Source organism: Geospiza fortis, unplaced genomic scaffold (genome assembly GCF_000277835.1).
Source record: "Geospiza fortis unplaced genomic scaffold, GeoFor_1.0 scaffold40, whole genome shotgun sequence".
Taxonomy (NCBI): domain Eukaryota; kingdom Metazoa; phylum Chordata; class Aves; order Passeriformes; family Thraupidae; genus Geospiza; species Geospiza fortis.
Window position 1 is genome coordinate 5,042,425 of NW_005054297.1, and position 21,100 is coordinate 5,063,524.

General features: G+C 35.5%; 2 protein-coding genes across 2 annotated transcripts in view; both read left to right on the forward strand.

The window, feature by feature from the left end:
• The first annotated feature begins 39 nt into the window (after positions 1–39).
• On the forward strand, positions 40–20,884 carry PI4K2B (phosphatidylinositol 4-kinase type 2 beta). Its single transcript, XM_031055509.1, has 10 exons — positions 40–85; positions 3,965–4,122; positions 9,001–9,201; positions 9,699–9,830; positions 11,162–11,315; positions 12,639–12,706; positions 13,210–13,306; positions 15,745–15,878; positions 16,968–17,027; positions 19,426–20,884. Exons 1-10 carry the CDS (start codon positions 40–42, stop codon positions 19,597–19,599), a joined length of 1,224 nt encoding a protein of 407 aa, XP_030911369.1. The 3' UTR covers positions 19,600–20,884.
• ZCCHC4 (zinc finger CCHC-type containing 4) overlaps positions 20,401–21,100 on the forward strand; it is an 11,081-nt gene continuing 10,381 nt past the window's right edge. The window contains exons 1-2 of the mRNA XM_031055529.1: positions 20,401–20,412; positions 20,913–20,965. Coding sequence (XP_030911389.1) covers positions 20,401–20,412; positions 20,913–20,965 — 65 coding nt within the window. The remainder of the gene's footprint in view (positions 20,413–20,912; positions 20,966–21,100) is intronic.

Below are 21,100 nucleotides of genomic sequence, written 5' to 3' on the forward strand. Positions count from 1 at the left end.
GCCCCTGCCTCGCTCTGTCCTTCCAGCGAGGCTACAAAAATGCCTGAGGTGCGCTCGCTGGGCCGTGTCCGATGGCGCAGCATCGGTGAGGGGAGAGGTGTGTTGACCTCTCTAGATGTATGGGCTCGCTGACTAATAATGAAGATGCTGCAAACGGGTAGAGACTCCACTGCTTTGTCCCTATGTGCAGGGCTGCACGAACTTGTTTGCATCTTCATGAGTGTCTCCACTGTCACTTCTCCCCGATCTCTGCTGCTTTGTTGGGCCTTGTTTTGTTTCTGTAGTGTTGTTTGAAACTCGTGGCTTTACCTGTTTTAAAGACTGTTTTGTGGTGGGACTGGCTGCTGCTTCCTGAACAGTCGGAGAAGTGTCAAGTTTTCAGTTTGACTTGCATATCCCACTAACTACTTTTTTTGTGACCCCCATCGTTTCATCTTGAAAAACAAGTCAGTCTGTGTTTGTTCTTTGTTTTACTCATATGCTCACTTTGTAACTGTCACATGCTTTAAGAGTTTTAGATGTGGGCTCTACTGTCATATTTTTGGTTTTCATAAAAATGCATCCTCTCTTTGTATTTTCAAATCAGTTCTCAAAGAGTGAAATAGAATGTGAAAGTCCAGAAATGCAAGAACTTAGTTATTAATTTGAAAACAGATGTAAGGGTGCCCATTATCTAATTCTAAATATAGTGGAAAAGTGATGAATTACGTGATATTTATTAATTACTTTATTTTCTTTAGACTTTGAAGCTCTCTGATTTTGTGCAAGTTTCTATAAAAGTTTACCTCTAGGACGGGTTTGCTGACAGAAGTATGTGGAGTTCTATCACTTCTTTGTTTTTGCTGTTGTAATTATACTGTAGGATTTCTTGCCAGAGATTGGCAACACTGATTCTTTGGCAACAATAGAGTACTTGAAAAAAAATCGAAACATCACCCCCCCCCCCATCAAGTTTAACAAAATAAGTTGTGCTAATAAGTCTGTTTTAGTAACTACAGATAACTTTTAATTGTTCAGCCATAAAGACAGAAAAATCTTGTCTTTTAAGCACTGGTCTCAAGTGTAGTCCATACCTGTAATGTAAACATGCCATTAAATGTTAGAGTTTTCCTTTTTCCTACAAGACTTAAGATCTGCTAAAGAAATAGTGCTTCTAGTAAAGTATTTCTGGAAACTTTAAAAAGAAGTTGGTGCTTCAGTGTGGAGGCTGGAGCCATGGGTCTTGCACCACTGAAGCAATTAGGATGGTGAATACAGTCTGCTACTTGGCATCTGCCCCAAAAGTATGTAAGAAAATCTCAGAACTGATATTGATTACAGATTCTTTTCCTTTGTTTCCTTGTCCTTACCTTTTCTGTATGTAACCCTTGAAGGTGCAAGATTGTTTCATGTGTCAGGGGGAACCAACATGCACCAGATGTTATTCATGTATGTTATTGAAACGCAGTGTATCCTTAATGGAGTTGTGGTCAGAAGAGGAGAAGATGGAATTGGTTGAAGTGCCTACCTTTAATCATGTTAATGTTTAAAAAGTATAAATCTAGCTTAGTGCTGAAGGAGTTCATTCCTGTTACTCTTGCAAAGTGTATTAGTTCAGCTTAGCTCGTGTCATGCTAACTTGATGGAAGAACAGGTTGAGGTGCATATATGGATGATAGCATTTGTATCTTCTTTGGCAAGTCTTCATCATTCCAATACAGAGGCTTCACAAACTTGGACCTTGTCCAAATTAATGTGAAAAAAGTTCTCAAACTTGTTAGTTCAACTGTGTGTGCGTGAGCCCTCTGCTTAGTGGGAGTTTAATGAGAAGAGTAATTTTCAAGAGTAATTGCAAGAGAAACCTTAATTGGTTATAATTGTAAGTCTAGAGACTGTACTGGGAATAAGTTGTGACATAACATGCTTTCTCAGTGGAAAACTTGATTAAAAAAATTTTAAAAAAGAAACTAACTCAGAAAAACCCAAACCCTGCCACATTCAGCAAATACTATCTTCAATTAATATGGCTTATTTTCATATGGAGAGGATTGATAAACTCCTTAAAGGTGCTGGTTTCCTTGTCAGCCTAAATGTTTTTGTACAGCCACATTACTGTTGTAACATGCTTCCTAGCAGCACAGTAGCAATACTGAGCAAATAATTAATTTCAAAAATTATTTATCTTCTTTCAGCATGCAGTATAATGGGGTTTTAATTTATTTTTTCTGAAGTTATCTTTTATGTTAGAAAACACACGGTTGAAGAATTTCCTCAGACAGTGAGACTACTTAGTGGTTCTAGATTCTAGAATAAATGCACAGAAATTAAAAACTGACCTCTGAGTCTTCCACCCAGTCAACTGCAATCCATGTGATACAAAGTTCATCTCTAGGTTTTCTTCATCTGGAAGCTAATTGTGCAGAATGACTAAGCACAGATTTTGCACTTCATTTGGTAACAGTGTAATGCACAACCCTGATTTTGCTTTCCCTGACAAAAATATGAACTAGTCGGAGCTCAGCTGTGTGAGGATGTGATGTAGATGTGTGGAGATAGTTGAGGCTTGACTGTGAAATAAGAACCACTGATTTAAAATTACTTCTTCCATAAAAATAAGTTTGGTTTATTTCCCAAACTCATTCAAGTAGACAGGAAAACCTTTGAACCTCTTCCCTCCCTCTTGTTGTCCTACTCTAAAGTCTTAAAGTGTAGTTTATCACAACAGTATTGGCCAAATAATTAAAACAGATTCTGATCTCATGGGCTGTAGCTGTTGATTCTTAAGAATGATCTATTAGCTTTAAGGTTTCTATTCCTTGTTGCAAACTTATACTAAGATTTTCCTATTTTTTAATGCTTTTTGACTGTTTTTGTTTGGAGTCCACGTTACTATTTTAAGTGGTACATGCAAACAAGTGCTAATGTTCTAAAAAGTTTCAAAAACTGTCCTGAGCTACAAAAAAAGCGATTTTTTGTGGTTTTGTTTTGTTTTTTTTTTTTTTTTCTTTTTTATTTGACTCTCCACAAACTGTTAAGGAGTATCTTTTTTGAATGGTTTCTGTGTTGGTTGTCAATCCAGAAGGATGTATATTAAATTTCTTCAATTGCTGAAATGGGAACAAAGCAACTTTATCTGTAAATGTTTAATTTAGAATAATGTAGCTGTTTGTTAATGGAGAAATGAGCCCTAATGCACAGGCCCTTTAGAATGCACTCTGTGAACATGTGAAACAATCCTAGCCTTAAAAGAAGGTATAATAATCTACAGTATCAAAACTTGTGAAGAAATATTTTAAAAATTGAAAAGTCAGTAGTATTCTGGCACCTTCCTTTCTACTTGTCTTTCTAAATGCTTGCATGGAGTGCTAGGGTTTGCACAAATGTCTGCACAGACCTGACTTCTGGTCTGCAGGCAAAGAAATACTACAAGTTGCTTACAGTGTTTTAAGGCTGGAATGGTGCTGGTATGCAGGAGTCACTGCTGTCTTGGTGCCACTTGTGAGTGCTACATGTAGCAGATTATTCAGTGGATTAACTTCCTTGCATTTTAGCAGATAATAAACATGTTAGCCCAGCTCTTAAATGAATGCTACAATACTACTCTAATAGTGCATAATGGGCAGGGCACAAAAATAATACGTAAAATCTTTCATGCTTTTTTTACTGTTGTGACTTTGAACCTTTTTTTTTCTTAGATTTGTTTAATAAGTAAATATTAAAAAGAGAAATCCTTGAAAATTGTAAACACTTAGCAGTGGCAGTCTCAAATTTGTTGTTGCAGATTTGGCTGATTTACTTGAAACAAGAAGTTGATTAGACATGGATAAATCTGTGGAAAAACTTGCACTGATTGAATGGGCCAGATTTTTCAGCCTGCTGTTGGATGGGTGTCAGCAGGGAAGGCTGTTGGCTTATCAGTGTCTTTGCTTATGCTTAATTTGTAGTACAAGTTGCACTTAAGATTGGTTGTTTTCTTGTTTTTCAGGGCGTACAGGACATACTGCAGATATGAATATATTTTTAGATGATCCAGAATTTGCAGAAATTGTTCTGAGGACAGAACAAGCTATAGAGTGTGGAGTTTTTCCAGAAAGAATCTCTCAAGGATCCAGTGGGAGTTATTTTGCTAAGGATCCAAAAGGGGTGAGCATGTTACTGCAAATTTAGACACACCATCAGCAGCAAGCTCAAAATAGAAATTCAAAAATTCTATCTAGATTTTATTTAATTTATTAATTTAATAATTTAATCTAAATTTATTAATTTAAATAAGTTATTTAATAATTTATTGTGTGCCAAAATTTATTTTTGAAAAGTTAATGCAAGTAATACTTACATTTCTAATTATATCTTGCTGCATAAGCTAAGGCAAAATAACTATTATTTCTGCTGCAGCTTTATCACATTTTTAATGATCTGCACCAAAGGAAAACTGAGAGAAAAAAAGGGCCTCTAACATCTGAAAGCAATTCAGGAATTCCCTTGTGTAGAATCTTGTTCTCTGTATTTTTTAACTGATTTTTGCCCAACTGAGCTCCTGATTTCAGTGTGGTTTAAGTTTCTTTAGCTAAGCCTCTTATAGTTTTCTCTCTTTTCTTGTTAGCTGGCCCTTTATTTAGGTCATGTCTCCTTTCTCATCTATGATTGGTACGTGGGCAAGGAGAGTGATATAATCAAATCTACCTTTCAACTTGTACCTGTCTGCTGAATCTTTGGTTTCCCCTCTGCAAGATTTGGTTTTCCCTTCTCTGCTTGGTAAATGGTACCTTGAATAGTGATCGTCAGTGACATGTCCTAAGGTTACTTTGAGACAGAGAAGTAATAGTTACCTGAATCTCTCTCTTGAGAAGTAACATGTGGTTAGCATTATTTAGTAAGAGGAAATGATGTCTCAGACACACTCTCACATCGTTTTCTTTAAATTAGAATTACTTTGCTGCTGACCTGTTTCACAAAATAAGACCTCCAACTGCTCAACTTCTGTTAATTTGTCACATATGATTTTATTTTAAGCTCAATTAACAGCTTTTAGTTCTTAGGTGTTCATTAATCCTGAAGATCCCAGTTGTGCTGGAAATGGAAGTTGGAACACTTTGAATGCCTAGGTTTTCAGGGCATGTGCAAGATTTTTGTGATTCCCATAACAGTAATTTCCCTTTCGTTTAGAAGGTAGCATGGTTTTTGTTTAGCTTTTAGTCATATTATTGGTCATTAGAAAATATATTCCTGTTTTGCCAGTTAATTTTCATAGTTGTTTAGTTTGTTTTAATGGCAATTTTCTGGTGGTAGTTTTTACACTTTATTGAATAAGTGGGTTTTATTTAAGTGTAGCTACCTAACATTAATATGAATAAATATGTCAATTTATGATTTTATTTTTATGGAAAGTGGCAGAACCACCCCTTCAAAATCTTCTGAAAGCTGCAGTTCATATGCCTGTGTTCCAGGAACATCTGTTAGTAATGATCCCCTTCATTCTGGTGGAGAAAATAAAAAGGAGATTCTCTTTTTGAAACCTGAAGGAAAATAAATCTTTCTGTAATGCCTTTGTGGGATTCTTGCTATCACATGCAATGCTGTAAATATAAAAACTTCTTCAGAGTTCCAGCTTCAGGTTACTCTCTTTTCTAGTAGCTTAGATCTCAAGTTCTTTGAGTTTTTCTTAATGCTGTGCAATCAAGATTTTTTTATTCTTAGAAAGTTAGTAGACAAATCACTAGGGAAAGGAAATCATACCATATGTGCAAATCTGTTTTGTCTGAAGCTTATCTACGTTGATTTTGCTGGGTTTTGGTCACTAGTAAATGCCTGAGGTACTCACTGAGCCCTGGCAATGGTGAGAGAGTATTTGTGCATCATTTTAGTGTAAATGTAACCACAGTATTTTGGATGGGCCATATTATTCCTTGTTTCCTATGTGATGATTTTCTTATTTGTTTCACTTTTCTTTTGCTGTGTTGTTTTTGTTCCTAATTAAGTTTCCAGTAGTGACTTGCCCTCCTCCCTTATGCAGGTCATTGATTTGAATATAAGTATTCAGGAGAAACAAAGATTGAGAGAAGAAGACTGTTTATTTTATATGGTTCAGAAAAAAAAATCATTGCAAAATATGAAAGTAGTTGGGATATGGGACTGGGAGAATAAATGATACTGAGTGCTTAGCAGACTTTAAATTTTGCTTTTGTTCTAGAGTTTATCTATGTTTGCTATCCATATTAAAGGTCTGATAAAACTTCATTTTGTCAGTAGTGCAGCTTTCATGTGTAGAATGGATTTCAGATCCTGTTTGAGGATTGCATCATTCCACTTCAGACCGGTTCTGTCACTTGCTTTCTCCTATTCCTCTTGAGTAATCCCTTTCTTATTCTGGGAAGGAGCTCATTAAAGATGTGCTAAGCCTTTTTGCTGGTCACCTTCTGAAGTGCCCAAAATGAATACCAAATTACAGATAAAATAAGCTGTTTCCATTAGGCCACCTTATATGCTTATTTGGTTCTATCAGAAAGATAAACTTCAAATTGCACAATTAAAATTAGCTTTTTGCATATATTGGCTAAAGTTGTATGGTTGCATACTGAAATGGAGTTCAGTACTTAAGCAGCACTATTACAGAAGGCTTGAATATGTCTGTGTTTGTTGTTCATTGTGTAAGCAATAAATAAAAGACATTGTGTCTGTTACAAATTGTTCTGTAATATGTTCTTGACAGTTTCAACTAATTGCCAGTGTTAATAGAGTCAGTCTATATATGCATTTTGACTGGCACAATTAAGGCTGGCCTTGGTAGCTTGTTCTGTAGATTGAGCTTTTTTGTTCTATTCTGGTCCTCAAAAGCAGTGGCTCTGTGAAGTTCAGCAAAAGTTCTAACTTCAGCAAAACTTTGAAAACCATATCTAGATTTGACTGTATAGCACAGTATAGTCCAGGCTGATAACAGAATGAGCTAAGCTCCTTTTTGAAATGGGCACTTATTAGGAAGTATTAGCCAGAGAGTGATTCAGAAGAGATAATTAAAGGTTTGGCATGTACTTCTAAATACACCACAATGATTCCAAGAAGAGCAAAGCTGCTAGCTTTGTTTTAAGTAGGTAAATACATGTGATTCAATAGGAAAAAAATAAATAACTTTTTAACAATTCTAAACCTAACAGTAGGATTTTGCTAAGGTAGTATTCCAAATGCTGTGATTTAAAAATAAAAACACAAGAAGAAAAATTTAAGTATTCAAAAAACTTGCTGGCCTCTCACATTGCATGGAATATTTATTGCATTTGTATAGGTCTAAGTTGAATTTTGTCTGTACAGTTGTATTCAAGGTTTTGAATGCAACCTTAGAATCACTGATAACAGCATATAAACCCAAGAGAATTGTTGTCAGTTTGTTGCTTGACTCTGTTGATAGGACACTAATTCTATAGTATGACTGCAAATAATAGCATGGATAGATGAGACATATGATGCTACTAATGCCTGGTGTCTTGTGTATTTGTTTACAAACTGAATGAATTAAATTTTCTGTAGTTAGTTAGTTAATCTTGGGCAATCTTAGACAAAGCAAGATTGTCTTGGAAAATTTGGTTGAAAAATCTCTAGAAGCTAAACCAGCTGGTCAGATGCTCTCCCAAATGCAGCTGAATCAGCAGCTCCTGAAGAATACTGCTGGTTTCTGACTGCCAGCAAACATGTTCATGACCTGAGTGTGAATCAGCTTTGAGTGTTGGTGCAACAACAGGTAGTGATCAGCTTAATGAGAAACTCACTTTTTTCACACAGATTTAGTGAAGTACTGATATGTGAAAATGCTTCTTCAACAGTTGTCCTTAAGTATTTATACAAAGAATTTGATTTACTTGCCATTGTCCAGTGAGAAGAGGCAGAATTTCTATGGCATTCCACTTAAGCTACTGAAGAGTCATTATGAGAACTTTGTGTACTAGGCCAAAGTTTATCACAGACAATTGAAAGGTTATATATTTTAATGTGGTAATAACCCTGAGGACTGAGGTTAACAAATATAGAGCCCTGTGGAGAAGGCACCTTGAGAAATTGCCAATTTAATGCATTTGCTGTGGAGCAGCATTGTTTTAACATAGCTCCTGAGGAATGTCTAACTTTTTGTTAGTTGCACCCTGTTTAGGAGACTGCAGAACCTGGCTGGCTGTTCCAGTCTCAAGCTGCATTTAAGTTTCTAAAGGATTTCTTTTTTTTGCAGCTTATTTGCTGGGGTTTAACCCTGTCATTTTTTGGCTCATTAACAGTAAATGTGTTGTTCCTTTTTTTCTATAGCAACTATTCCGTAGTTCCTCGTGCCTCACTTTGCTCTTAGCTTAAGCATTCACTGTTCCTACTGTCCTTCATTATTCACATATTTTGTACTTATTCTTATTTTTTTTCCAGCTTTCTCCAGTTTGTTAAAAGATTTCTTAAAGCATAGTGTCCAAAATTGGGCTCTGACTAATTTTAAAAACAGGGCTCTGACTAAGTTTAAGATTTACTGTGTGTCTCTAATGTAAATGATGGCTGATGGTCATTTTGATCCATTCAAACTCAGGGTAATAAGAAAAGTAGATTTAAAAGAAAATAAATCACTTGATTTTTAGTGTTCTATATGTTTGTCACTTTCGTGGGGCCATTTCATCTCTGAAATAAGTGGTCAGTGTGTTGTTGGTGGGCTGAAAATTGTTTTTAAAGCTATTTTCAAAACCATCTTTTTTAAGAACTTAAATATATATTTTAAAATGCAATTCTTTTGAATTTTGACAGAATGTTTTGAAAAAGTAAATGTTGGTTTGGATTTTCTCTTATGAAGAGCTTATTTTCAATTTGTACTAATCCTAAAGAAGCGTTTAGTGATAAATTTATTTGGAATTCTGTTTTGTTAGTTTCATCATCTGAAAAGGACAACTGTAAAACACACTGGATATGATTTAACCAATATTTTCAGATAACTGCTTTTAAAATTAATTTTAATATTTTGCAACTCAAAGTGCTCATATTTTAATCTTATGTTATTTTCCTTAGAAAATTGTTGGAGTGTTCAAACCAAAATCTGAAGAGCCTTATGGACATCTAAATCCAAAATGGACCAAATATTTTCACAAAATATGTTGTCCTTGCTGCTTTGGCAGAGGCTGCCTCGTTCCAAATCAGGGATATCTCTCTGAAGCTGGTGCCTATCTTGTGGATGAGAAGCTGGGGCTTGGAGTTGTACCTAAAACTAAGGTAAAAGTTAAAACACATAAATTACTGAATTAAAAAAAAAAGTGCCGACATATTTGTCAGTCTGTGAACTGTGGTTGTATAGATAACCTGTTATTTCATGTGTTATTTATAAGTTATTTATAAACTTCTGCAAGTACTAAGGCACAGTGGTTTGATGTAAAAAAAAGTGACTGTGATTTTAGATGTAATGGATAATTTTGAGATCTGAATTGAATCTCTTCTTTGGAACCACTTTCTAGCATTTTCCAATACCTTTTGTGCCTCATGTTTTGATGAGATTGAAATTGCAAAAGTCAGCATATAAAATTCCCATTTTTGTTTGGGATGTGTAAAATAGAGAACATTCACCTTTTCTTATAAAATTTATCTGTTGAAAACGCCTGATACTTGCTTCTTATTTTTAAATTTTCTTTATAACTGAACATAACATGAATTGTAAATTTCCAGTTGAAATAATGAGGAATTCTGAGCTGTGTTTAACTTTGTTTAATTTTAAGGTTGTCTGGCTTGTCAGCGAGACCTTTAATTACAGTGCAATAGATCGTGCAAAGTCAAGAGGAAAAAAATATGCTTTAGAGAAAGTGCCAAAAGTTGCTAAAAAGTTTAATAGAATTGGACTACCTCCTAAGGTAAGATCAAAAATAAGAAATCTGTGCATGTCCTGATTCCTACATAAAACTTCTTTTTAAAAAGGAGTATTTATAAGTAACTTCCATGATAGAAGAAAAAAACTTGCTGCTTGCTGAAAACTGTCTGAAATTTGATACAACTGTTTCCATGCAACATGTATCCATTCTTACATCATTCTTTCTTCTGAACTATTTTAAAAATATTTTCAGGTTTTGTTTCAGTTAACAGTCCAGTTTTCTGCTGGAGTAGTAACATATTAATTGTTATATTTCTCACTTTTGCTCTATTGATTGCTTACTACCTGTCTTTTCAGTGTCATGCTTTGATATTGTCAGTCTGGTTTTTTCCCCTGCAGTTTATATAATTTAGAATTTTTTCTTTTTTTTTTCTTTTTTTTTTTTTTTGCCTGCTATTGTTTTTATTCTTTTGGGTACCCTGCTGTTGTGTTCTTCCTACCTCTCTTTTGTCTTATGTGAAGACTACACTGACTAAAAACCTCACATCTGTCTTGCCTAATGAGTCTTACTGTATCCCCAGAATATCATTAGTGTTCTAATCCTAAGCTTTTAAAGCACAGGTTACGTACAGTTGGGTAATCCACTTGTGGCAGTTCCCAGCAGTTTAGATCCATGTGACAGGGGTTGTGCAAGCTTGGATGAGAATGGTTATTCCACATGCTGTGTGTTTATCTGTCTGCATATTAGTTCTCAAATAGCAGTTTTTGAATTTCAATCTTGAGCACCCTTCACATACTTATGGAGCCTATGCCAGCGCTCATGTTCTTCCTTGGACTCTTTTGGGAAGTGCATTTCAGCCATTTTTTGCAAAAAGCATCTTTCTTGAAGAAAGTCGTTAATGCTGCTGTTCTTATCAGTGATGTTTTAAGGCTTTTCAGAGAGGAAGATGTTTCTCTTGTAATTTTTAGTGAGTGTCCTCTGAACTATTGAATCAAGTTTTCCAATGAAAAAGGGAACAGGTGTTACTTCTTTCTGTTTCATATATTTTTTGTAATACTAACTGTTCATTTACACTGAGCTGCATAGCTATATTTTATTCCTGGTAAACTCTCTGAGGATTTAAACAAATATTTTTAAAAAACCATCACTAGAACCCCCAGAGACTCACCCTGACATGATTTGACTCTTAGCTTTTTTTAAGAATATAGAAATGAAAGATAAATTTATTTATTATTTAATTTAATTTTTTTTGTGTCATACTTCCTGTGCTCTGAACTTTGAAAGTATATAATGAATTTTTTTCTGTTAATGTTGAGATTACTTATGTGACCTACCCATGTGCATTTTCCAAATGCAGTTTCTTAATATTTCAGGTTGGCTCCTTTCAGCTGTTTGTTGAAGGATATAAGGAAGCTGACTACTGGCTCAGGAAGTTTGAAGCTGATCCTTTACCTGAGAACACAAGGAAAGAATTTCAGTCACAGTTTGAGAGATTGGTTATCTTGGATTATGTCATCAGAAATACAGGTATTTGTTGCTCTCTTTTGGTATTTTTCTGTTTTTGTGAGGCAGAAAGCAATGCTGCCTGAAAGGTGGTACTTAAGGCTTTTAATGCATTTCATATGCTTTTCTCACATTTATTGAAGGCCATAAATTTTCCCCCAGTCAGGATAAAGGATGGTGAGGTTTCAGGACCCATAAGAAAACCTGTGACAACAATTCCTGTTCTTCTAAACTGGAGCTGATAATAGCACAGTTTCACACAATAGTTCCTATTCATTGTGTAGGCACTGAGGTACCACTGCAATGTGTACCTGTCTGTTCTCCTGCACTCTTTATCACTTAGGAGCTGGGATTCTTCTGTTACCTATGTAGGTGAATTACTTCTTGAGGAATTCAAAGGCAGTTTTATGTTTAAAATATTTACTTTGCTGCTTTGGCAGAGGTGGGAATCTTTGCTTTTCTTCAGACATACCAGGTCTAACTCATTTTCCTGTTCTCAAATTCTCTTTTTAGAAGCAAACTAGAAGAAAGTTTCATAAGAACATAATACTTGCTAGCTGTTGCGATGGTCTGTCAGCTTTATCAAATAAGCCTCAGTGTTTCCAAACAGTGTTTTTTGACATTCTTAAAGTTGTGAGGAAAATACTCAAAATGCAAAACCTCATTACATGGATGATGTTACCTTCATCTAATACATCTAATCATAATAGAACATGAAAATCTACTGATGATTAAACTGAAGGGAGCACCTTAAAATGACAGAAGATCCTACAAATCCACGCAGTCATCCTCTGTCTGAAAGACCTTGTCAGAGTGTTTAATCTCACAATTTTGTCTGAACAATGCAGGCATTTTCAGTTTCTTGCCCTTCTGTTCAGTTTTGCCCCTTCTCCATCTTTGTAGAGTCTGTTTTCTCCATGTAGTCAAAGGTCACATTATCTACAATTTTGGAGGCCTTCTCCGTTTCCTCATCAGCATTAAAACAAGCTTAAAAATTAAGTCATTTGGGTCTGATAGTGTTTTCCTCAGGAAAAATGCACACCACAACCAATCTTTCTGCATAAAATGTATGAAGACAGTTTCTTTTGGCCTTCTTGATATTTTGCTGCATATTCAGCTAGTTGGGGAACCTAAAGAAGGAACACATGGGTAAATTTGGTCATTCCACTGAATTGGTTGCCTGTACATTTCAGTAAAATTAAACCACATGTGATGGGAAAAACCCTTTTTGAACAGTTTTGCCTAACTCCATGGGTGAAGTGTCAGTTTACAATACTGTTGCATGTCACTCTTGATGATGATTTTTTTATAAATGACATGTTGTGACATGCATTTTCCTGTTTAAAGACAGAGGTAACGACAACTGGTTAGTCAGGTACGAAAAACAAGATGATGCACTTGATCTGTCAGATAAGGTAAGAGAATTGTACTCTGAAACTTATATTCTTTAAATTGTTTAGTTTTGTAACTGGGTCTTTCTGGAGATTAAGGGCATATCCTTAATCCTGGTGCAAGGTCTCAAGAAATATGATAACTACAAATTATTGTAGGCAAAATGAGTGGCAAAGCTGTTTTGATTATACTAGGTAGAACAGTGCTAGAAACTATTTTTTTTATTGTTCTGTATTTTTGCTGTACTAGCTTGGGCTACAATAACAGTGACAAAATCCACTGTTGCTCAGGTACATTTCTTCATCCCTTGGTGCTCTGCTTATCTTTTATTTGGGGAAGGGCTTCTCTTTAATGGTGGTAGAGTAAGAAATTTTACGTGGTGGAGTTTATTTGGATACTGCTCTATATTGTTTAAGTTGAATTTAACCAGTGGAGCTACAGAGTGTATTATTTAGTGTTTTTAATGAGTTTTGCTGTTTGTGTAAGCATGTGAGAATCACTTACTTTTTGAATATTCCTTCTGTAGGATAGCCAGTGGACTGTAACTAAAGAATCTATTAAAATTGCTGCAATTGACAATGGTTTAGCATTTCCTTTTAAGCATCCTGATGAGTGGAGGGCATGTAAGTACTGCATTCTTCAATCATTTTCCTTTTGGGAGTGTAACTTCCAAAGAACTAACTTTTCTTTGTGTTGTTGTAGTAAGGAGGTAAGAAATCATCACTGTAGCTATCTATTGAATTTTTAAATAACGTACTCTTCTTCAGAAAGTTAGCAACAAATGCCATTTTTGCAATGGTATGTGTGATTTGGTTCCTGTTCACATTTTTTACCTTTAAGCAATATTAATACATGGACACTCATAAACATAGTACTGTATGTACTGGTGGAATTGGAAGGATTTAGCATCATGTTTCTTACACAGGTTTTCTTGAAAAACATAGTGGAAAATAACTTGATTGCAAAGATTTGCAAGTTGTCCCACTGTTGGCCAAATTTCTATTTCAAAATGAAGGGTACTGTTGTAGGTGGACAAGTAGGCAGGTTGTTTTTTCTTGTTTTCAGCTTTAGCTTACTTAGTAGAAGTTAATACTTAGTCAATTTTCCATCTCCTTGAAAATACTATGCCTGTTAAAATGAGGTTGTTTTTGACCACATCTCTGACTGCTCATCATTAGGAGGGAAGTGCCCAACAGGGCTTGCAGTGACTTCTGTGGGCTATTATCCAGTCAGGTAATTCTGGCAGTTAGGTGTGGGCTAGTTATGCTGTCAAAAGGCTGGTTAAGTACTCCACCCAGAGCTCTGCACCGTCTCTGTCTTGATACTAAATAGATGTTGTCCTATATATCTCTTGGCTACAGTCACTTCTGTAGCTGTTCTAAAGACACAACTTTGCTTTATTGCTTATTTTATACCATCTTTACTTCAGGATCAAAAAGAGTAAACTTGCATGATCCTTTAGAATTCTTTTGCAGATGGACAGGTGTGTGATAGTTTTGTCAAAGTAAACGTGTAGCAATATTTTTACAAACTGTAGTCTCTTACCCCCTAGAGCATGGTTTTGATGACTCGAGCTACTGGGTCACTGAGGATCACCTTCTCAAAGTGAGAGAGCAGAATTTGCAACAGGCATGAAGTTGGTCCAGCAGGGATGAACAGGGAAATCCTGACTGAATTGGGATGCAAAATTTAAGTACCTTTTTTGGAAAAAGGAAAGATGTACAGACTTCCCTGAAAAAACAGAGAATTTTTGCAAAAGTGCAAGAATGGAGTTTGGAATGTTGAAGCTTGGCTGGAGTAGAGAGGACATAAAGAGCAACAAGAAAGAGCTGGGTAGATTAGAAGTGAGAGTGGGACTTAAGAAAAGTGTAGCAAAGACATAAAGGCATGAGAAAGAACAAGTTACTCAATGCTGACTTAGCCTCAGTTTTCACTTGTAAGATTTGCTCTCTGTCTCTTGGATCTCAAAGCTCAGAAGTAGAGCCCCTGGGAATGAATCCCCAAGGCAGAAGAAAGGGAGCACTTAAGGTGGTCGCACAGAAGTTCATAGGAGTGGCTGGGATGCAGAGGAAACAGTGGCAGCTGGCTGGTGCTGTTTGTAATGCAGCTTCTCATCCCTCTTGAGAGACTCCAGTAATGTGAGAGGTTGCTTCAGTCTCCATGAAGACTGTGTAATGAATCATCCTGGAAGCTGTGTTCAGGCACATGAAGAGCAAGGTGGTGATGGGGAAGCCAGCATGGATTTACCAAGGACAAACTGTGCTGATAACTAGGCAGCTGTTAATGATGACTGCTTCAGTGGCTGAGGGGAGGGCAGTGAATACTGATTTTTTTTTCTTGACTTTGGCAAGGACTTCTACTTGCTCTGTCATAGTATTCTTGTAGGGAAACATGAGATATGAACTGAACAGGCTGTGAATGTGAACTATGTGGAAAACTGGCTGGACTGTCAGACTCAAGGGGCAGTGGGCAATTGTGAGCAAGTTTAGGGGGTGGCCTGCTGCTAGTGGCTTTTCTCAGCTCCTGCAATTAATAGTTTGGTGTCTTGTTTAATATCTGGTAACATTAGTTGCTTTTGCAGTATAATTTTATGAAAGCTGTCTAATAGCAATTACATGAAAAGTTATGAATGCTTTTCTTTCAAAATGGTCAGAAAAAGGCATTTTAAAAAAATTTATAATATGTTAAAAATAGTAACTTTGTTAATTCTTCCATGTGAGTCAAATACCTGAATGATTTCTATTTGATTGAAGCTATTATTTTACTCCAAAGGAAACTGCCTTACTAAACTAGGGGGAGGCCTCAACTGTTGCTTACCATGTTTAATTTATATACCTTTTTTACTTATTGCTTTAATTAAATATTTATTGCTTAATATATTTCACTGTTGGAAAAAATGGCTTAGCAGTTGTAAAGCTGCTCTGGTAACTGTAGCCAAAAGGAATGTAGGTAACAATGTTGGGAAAAAGGGGTGTTATCCAAGGTGAGAACTTGCAGTAGGTAGTACTGGACTCAGAATTTCATTTTTGCTTGTTTATCATTAAATGCACTGTTTTTCTAGATCCCTTTCACTGGGCTTGGCTTCCTCAAGCAAAAGTTCCTTTCTCTCAGGAGACCAGAGACCTGGTTCTTCCTCGCCTTTCTGATATGAACTTTGTACAGGACCTTTGTGAAGACCTTTATGAACTATTTAAGGTGAATCAAGTGCTTCTTTGAATTGACTGTTACTGAAGTAGCTGATACTTGTCAAGGGACAGATTCACAAAAGGAATAACCATGTAACTGCTGAATGCCAAGATACTATGCTATTTTACCTTTAACATTGGCATGGTAGAAAGGGTTTATGTAATTATAAGGAAACTGTCACCAATGTGGTTAATTGATAGTAATTAGCTAATCTGAAAACATAAATTAATTATTCTATATCTAAGTTTCACATGATTAATTAAAGCTAGTTTACTCTTACATCACAGATCTGTGTAAAAACAGCATTTAACATACCTATGTGGTGTGTATAGACTTTAAGTGTAGCAGTGAGGTAATCATGTATTTAACATAACTTAAAGTACTTCCATATCTTTCATATACTTAATTTTATATACATATATTGTGCTAAGCTGCTGCTGAAATTCTGATCATATTGAAGGTCAAACTCACTTTAAAACTCACTTTAAAGATACTGAAACTGTCTACAGTATTGACATGTAAAGAGTGTCCTTCTCTGAAACATCTTGTAACCATTTGTGCCAGATCTTCAAGTGAAATAATCCCATAAAGGATTGAAAGAATTGGAAATTTTAAACTTTTAATGAAAATGCAGGTGTAATGTCAAAACTAGATCCTGAAACACATTTTTGCTATATTTGCATCTTTGGTTCATTTGTGTTCAAAGTGCCTCTGGGCTTGTTAGTAAAGTATTGTTAAATCTGAAGGAGGAAGTATTTTTCTGCTGGAGTCATCATGAGAGAAAGAGCACTGTGATGTGTGATAATATTAAGCCTGGTATCTACCACCTGTTGGTATTTACCAATGCCCGAAAGTGGTATCCACTGATGTATTTTATTTTATGATGTGGAACAGTCTTCATTTTCACATATGTAAACTTGATGCAATAAATTGACCATTTTGTGATTCATACTAGCATTCAATTTGAAACTTTGAAAAATTATTATAGTGTGGGTAAATATGAATATGCATATTATGATATTGATGAATTTGAATGCTAAATATATTGCTAAAAATAAATAGGTTATTTACTATAAACTGTTTGTTTTCTAAATAAAGACTGACAGAGGATTTGACAAGGCTACTTTTGAAAACCAGATGTCTGTTATGAGGGGACAGGTAAGACTGCTTTTTTACATTTTTATTTATGTATTTAACTTGTCATCACTCCTCAGCTGCTTTCTTTAGAGCTACAAAAACTACCTCCTATGATCGACATTTGAAGGTATTTTCATCTGAGAAGACTAAATTTCTTTCTAGAGTTTGTTCTTATTTGTGGATAGATAAAACAGTAGAAAGTGTATGCTGATTTTTTTTTATTTATTTTTACAGAAAATGCTTTTATTCTAATTCTGTTTTACTGGCTTTGCGGGGAAAGGGGGGACATAACTGTATATTCTTGGCAGGTATTTTAAAAATGAAAAAGAGTCATAAATTTGGAAGGAAAATTTGATGTCTGATTTCATGATGATATTAAAATAAACGTGACTTTCTTTTAGAGGGTCAACCTGATTATTAAAAGCAATATTAGGTAATAAAATTTCTTCATCCTATCAAATGTTGAAACCATACTTCAAAACAGTCCAGCCATTTTCAGTTTAGAAATTTGATAATATTTAAATGCTGGGCTTGTTTGGTTTTGTTTTCTGGATTTTTTGTGGGTTTTTTTGTGTTTTTTTTTTTTTTAAACACTAAAGTAAGCGAGGAGGGGGTTTCTCCATTTCCTCGTATTTTACAATTTGACTGATGTCAAATACTGGAGAAAAAGCTTTAGCAAAGAATAAATTTAGTTCATTGTAGGTATAAAAGAGTGATTTCTTCAAGTGTAGGGCAATTGAACTAGGCAAATTAATACTCCCATTTGCCCTGAATTTATTGAAACTTAGTCCTTGTGTTCATAAATTCAACGTGGATAGTTTCAAGACAATTCCTAGAGTGTCTTAACTCAATGTTTTCTCTGTAGTGTTTCCTATATCAAGATGTACATTGCACGAGACTGCAGTTCTGCTTAGTCAAACATAATCCCAGTTAACATCTTTTGTGTGGTAGCTAATAGACAGCAAACCTTAATTACTAAATTGAATATTAGGAGTTGTTTCTGAAATAAGTCTTCTGAGAAGTTTGTGTAGTCACTGGAAGATTGGTTCTTGAAGTACTCATGCATCCTAAACTCTATTAAGTATGTTTTTTCTGATGAGACAATTGGCTTCAAGGAATCTGTTATTTAACAAAACACTTGAGGAAAAACATGATTGATATAATTGAGAATGATGTAGCTGAGGTTGTCAAAATTAATTTTCCACTATAAAGGCTGCATATGGACCCTTTCTTCACACACTGTCCCTCAGGTGGATTTTAGCAGATATTTGTTTTAGTTTTGGGGTTTTGTTTACTTCTCTCTAACTATGTAAGAGTGTGTTTCACTGTGGGAAATGTCAGGTTTTCAGGCATGGAAGAAATGCAGATAATGAATAATCCTTGGATGCTATTGGAAATACATTGGCAGACAATGCCTTCTAGCACTGATTTTAAACTTGTTTTTGGTGTAAAACCAAAGTATGTTACGAGGACATTATAGAAGACTTGGCTATCTAGATCACATGCTAAGGGATTCATTCAGTTGGGATGAATTTGCAGCATATCCAAAGCATCCAAATACATCCTTAAAAATGAGAATTTAAGAATTAGAAAATGAAGAATCTAGATACAGAACCTGTAGGCAAACATACCTTGTATGGAAGAGTCAAGGTCTTTAAATCTAAGATAGCAAACATAGTTAGAAGCCTATTTCTGTGAAGTGTAGGAAAATTTTGGGAAGGGTTTCAAACCCAAAAGAAACAGTTCTCTCAAGAATGTAGAGTCTAAGCAATGGGTAACACATCTACAAAGGGTTGCCTTAGAACTTTGAGAATGTAAATGTCAAGTGGAGGTGCTGGCAGAACCAAATTGCAGTAAATAATGCAAAAGACTTTGTCGGTGTTCTGTGGCCATGGAAGAGCAGAAGAAGCAGAGGATAAGTCTTACAAGGAAGAAAGGGGCATTGTGCACGGGAAAAAAAGCTTAAGGATAATGCAAATGTGTCACTAGAGCTAAATTGAATACTTGCCTCAGTTTTCAGCGGGATAACATTGAACATGGAGTAAGTTATGAGGGCAGTCCATGAGCACTGAAGTTTTGGAGGAAAGATAACAGACTACTGGGAGCTGAGGGCTGAATTTGGGTCTTAGCACTGGGTTTGGTATGAGCTAATTATATGGCTTCATGTCTTCTGATATGAAAATAAGTTGTAGCTAAACTGCTGGTACATCCTATGTTGCATGAAATAGGAAAAGAATGGAAGCGTAGACTGCAGTAGGATGTATTCATGTTACCAAATAAATAAAATATTTCTACTTGCAATAGCTATCTTTTGAAATGAAGTCCTCTACAGAATTGAAGAGTGGCATCTAAAGTGATAAGCCCGATAGCCGCAGTTTTATTTGTGTACCCTAACCTCACCTGCTTTTACTCTTTTTAGATACTAAACCTTACTCAGGCATTAAAGGATGAAAAGAGTCCCATTCAGCTTGTTCAGATGCCACGTGTGATTGTAGAGCGAAGTAGCACTGGAAGTCAGGGCCGAATTGTTCATCTGAGTAATGCTTTCACACAGACCTTTCACAGCAGGAAGCCTTTCTTTTCCTCCTGGTAGCAACAAAAATACATGGGAAGAGTAAGTTTCTCTTAACTTTAGAAAGCTACTTCTGTGTAAAGGCTCTGCAATAATGTACTTCTGCTGTATACCAAGAGCTCTGACTGCCAACACCTCAGAACTTAAATTCTAAAGACTTAAGAAATGTATTTTGAATGTAATAAAAGTTTACAATTTTTGTGTCAAAATTGTGAATTCTTATGTCAGGGAATGAAAAGAATTTGTCCATACTGTATTTTTATAGGCTAAATTAATGTATTCTGAATAATATTCTGGATAAGGGAAGAAAATTTGCATATGCTGAGAAACTAATTTTGAGTACAATAGGATTTTTTTGTTTAATATAAATGTAAGAATCCATACACTATAAATTTCTTTTTATATGGCTTTAAAAAAATGTTTAGAATGTTATCTTTGATTGTGAAAATGCTTTTTCTTGGAATTTCTTCCTGGTATTTTGAACTGGTTATAGATTTTTGTAGACTAGTTACTTGAAAAGTCATGCACTTAAAAAAAAAAGATCAATCTGTCCTTGAAATACAAGTTAAAGAAATGGAGAAGGGGGAAAAATGCTACAAATAGGCTTTTTTGCACGCAGGGACCAAAAATAGTTTAATAGTTGAATTACAGCAAAATTCAACCCAAGTAAATACAGTTTCTACTGTGACAAAATACACTAAGTGTATGTTTCAGAGGCTGAAATGTCACTGTAGTGTCCGGCCCTTGTATATTTAAGCACATGTATGGAGATCTGTGATACTTCTTTGGAGATGCATCACCATGAAGGAATTGAATTGCGCCATGTCGTTACAGGTTTGTTTTGCCATTTGTGTAAAAATGTGTTCATCTCTTGTCACCAGAGTGGTTCTTCTGCTAATGTCAGAGGCACTAATGTGTTCATCACAAAGCCAGTCTGCCTTCTAAATTTCTAGCTAAACACAGTTTGGGTTTTTTTGACGGGGAAAAAAAAAGGAAAAAACCTGGAATACCTACAGCACAGAATTACTTTTGTGCCCTGAATAATGTTGTGCTCACCTGCCAATTGCCATTTGCATTTATGTTTAAGTTACCTGGTTTAAGACTTGACAGTCATGTTTTTAGGTCTGTGACTTAAGTAATGTGGTAAATATTTTTATTTTAATAATTTTCTGGACATTTAAGACTGGGAAGGGGAGAAAGATTGCTGCTTTTATGAAACTTTCAGTATTTCAGACATTGCTGTATTTTGTAATTCTAAGCAATACTGTTGAACTCAGAAATAATAAAATGCTTGTATTTTATATAATTTTGAGTGTGTGTGAATATTAATGTAGTATGTCAGCAACTTCAACAACCTGAAATGTGTAAACCTTAAATGTCAAACACGGTACAGTGCGGTTCAAAAGGGGAGTGCCTGTATAAGCTCGCCCTTGTTGTTTCTGTCCGAGCAGTTTATTAATAAATGAGTTGCTCTGTGTGGGACTGCCCGCGGCCCCGGGCCTGCTCTGGGCTCTGCGCGGGG

Excerpts from the sequence above, each read along its gene's own strand:
- PI4K2B (XM_031055509.1), top strand. The coding sequence starts at position 40 with ATGCCTGAGGTGCGCTCGCTGGGCCGTGTCCGATGGCGCAGCATCG. Across the intron at positions 9,202-9,698 it reads GAGTTGTACCTAAAACTAAG|GTTGTCTGGCTTGTCAGCGA; the intron begins GTAAAAGTTAAA and ends TTTAATTTTAAG. Across the intron at positions 12,707-13,209 it reads CACTTGATCTGTCAGATAAG|GATAGCCAGTGGACTGTAAC; the intron begins GTAAGAGAATTG and ends TTCCTTCTGTAG.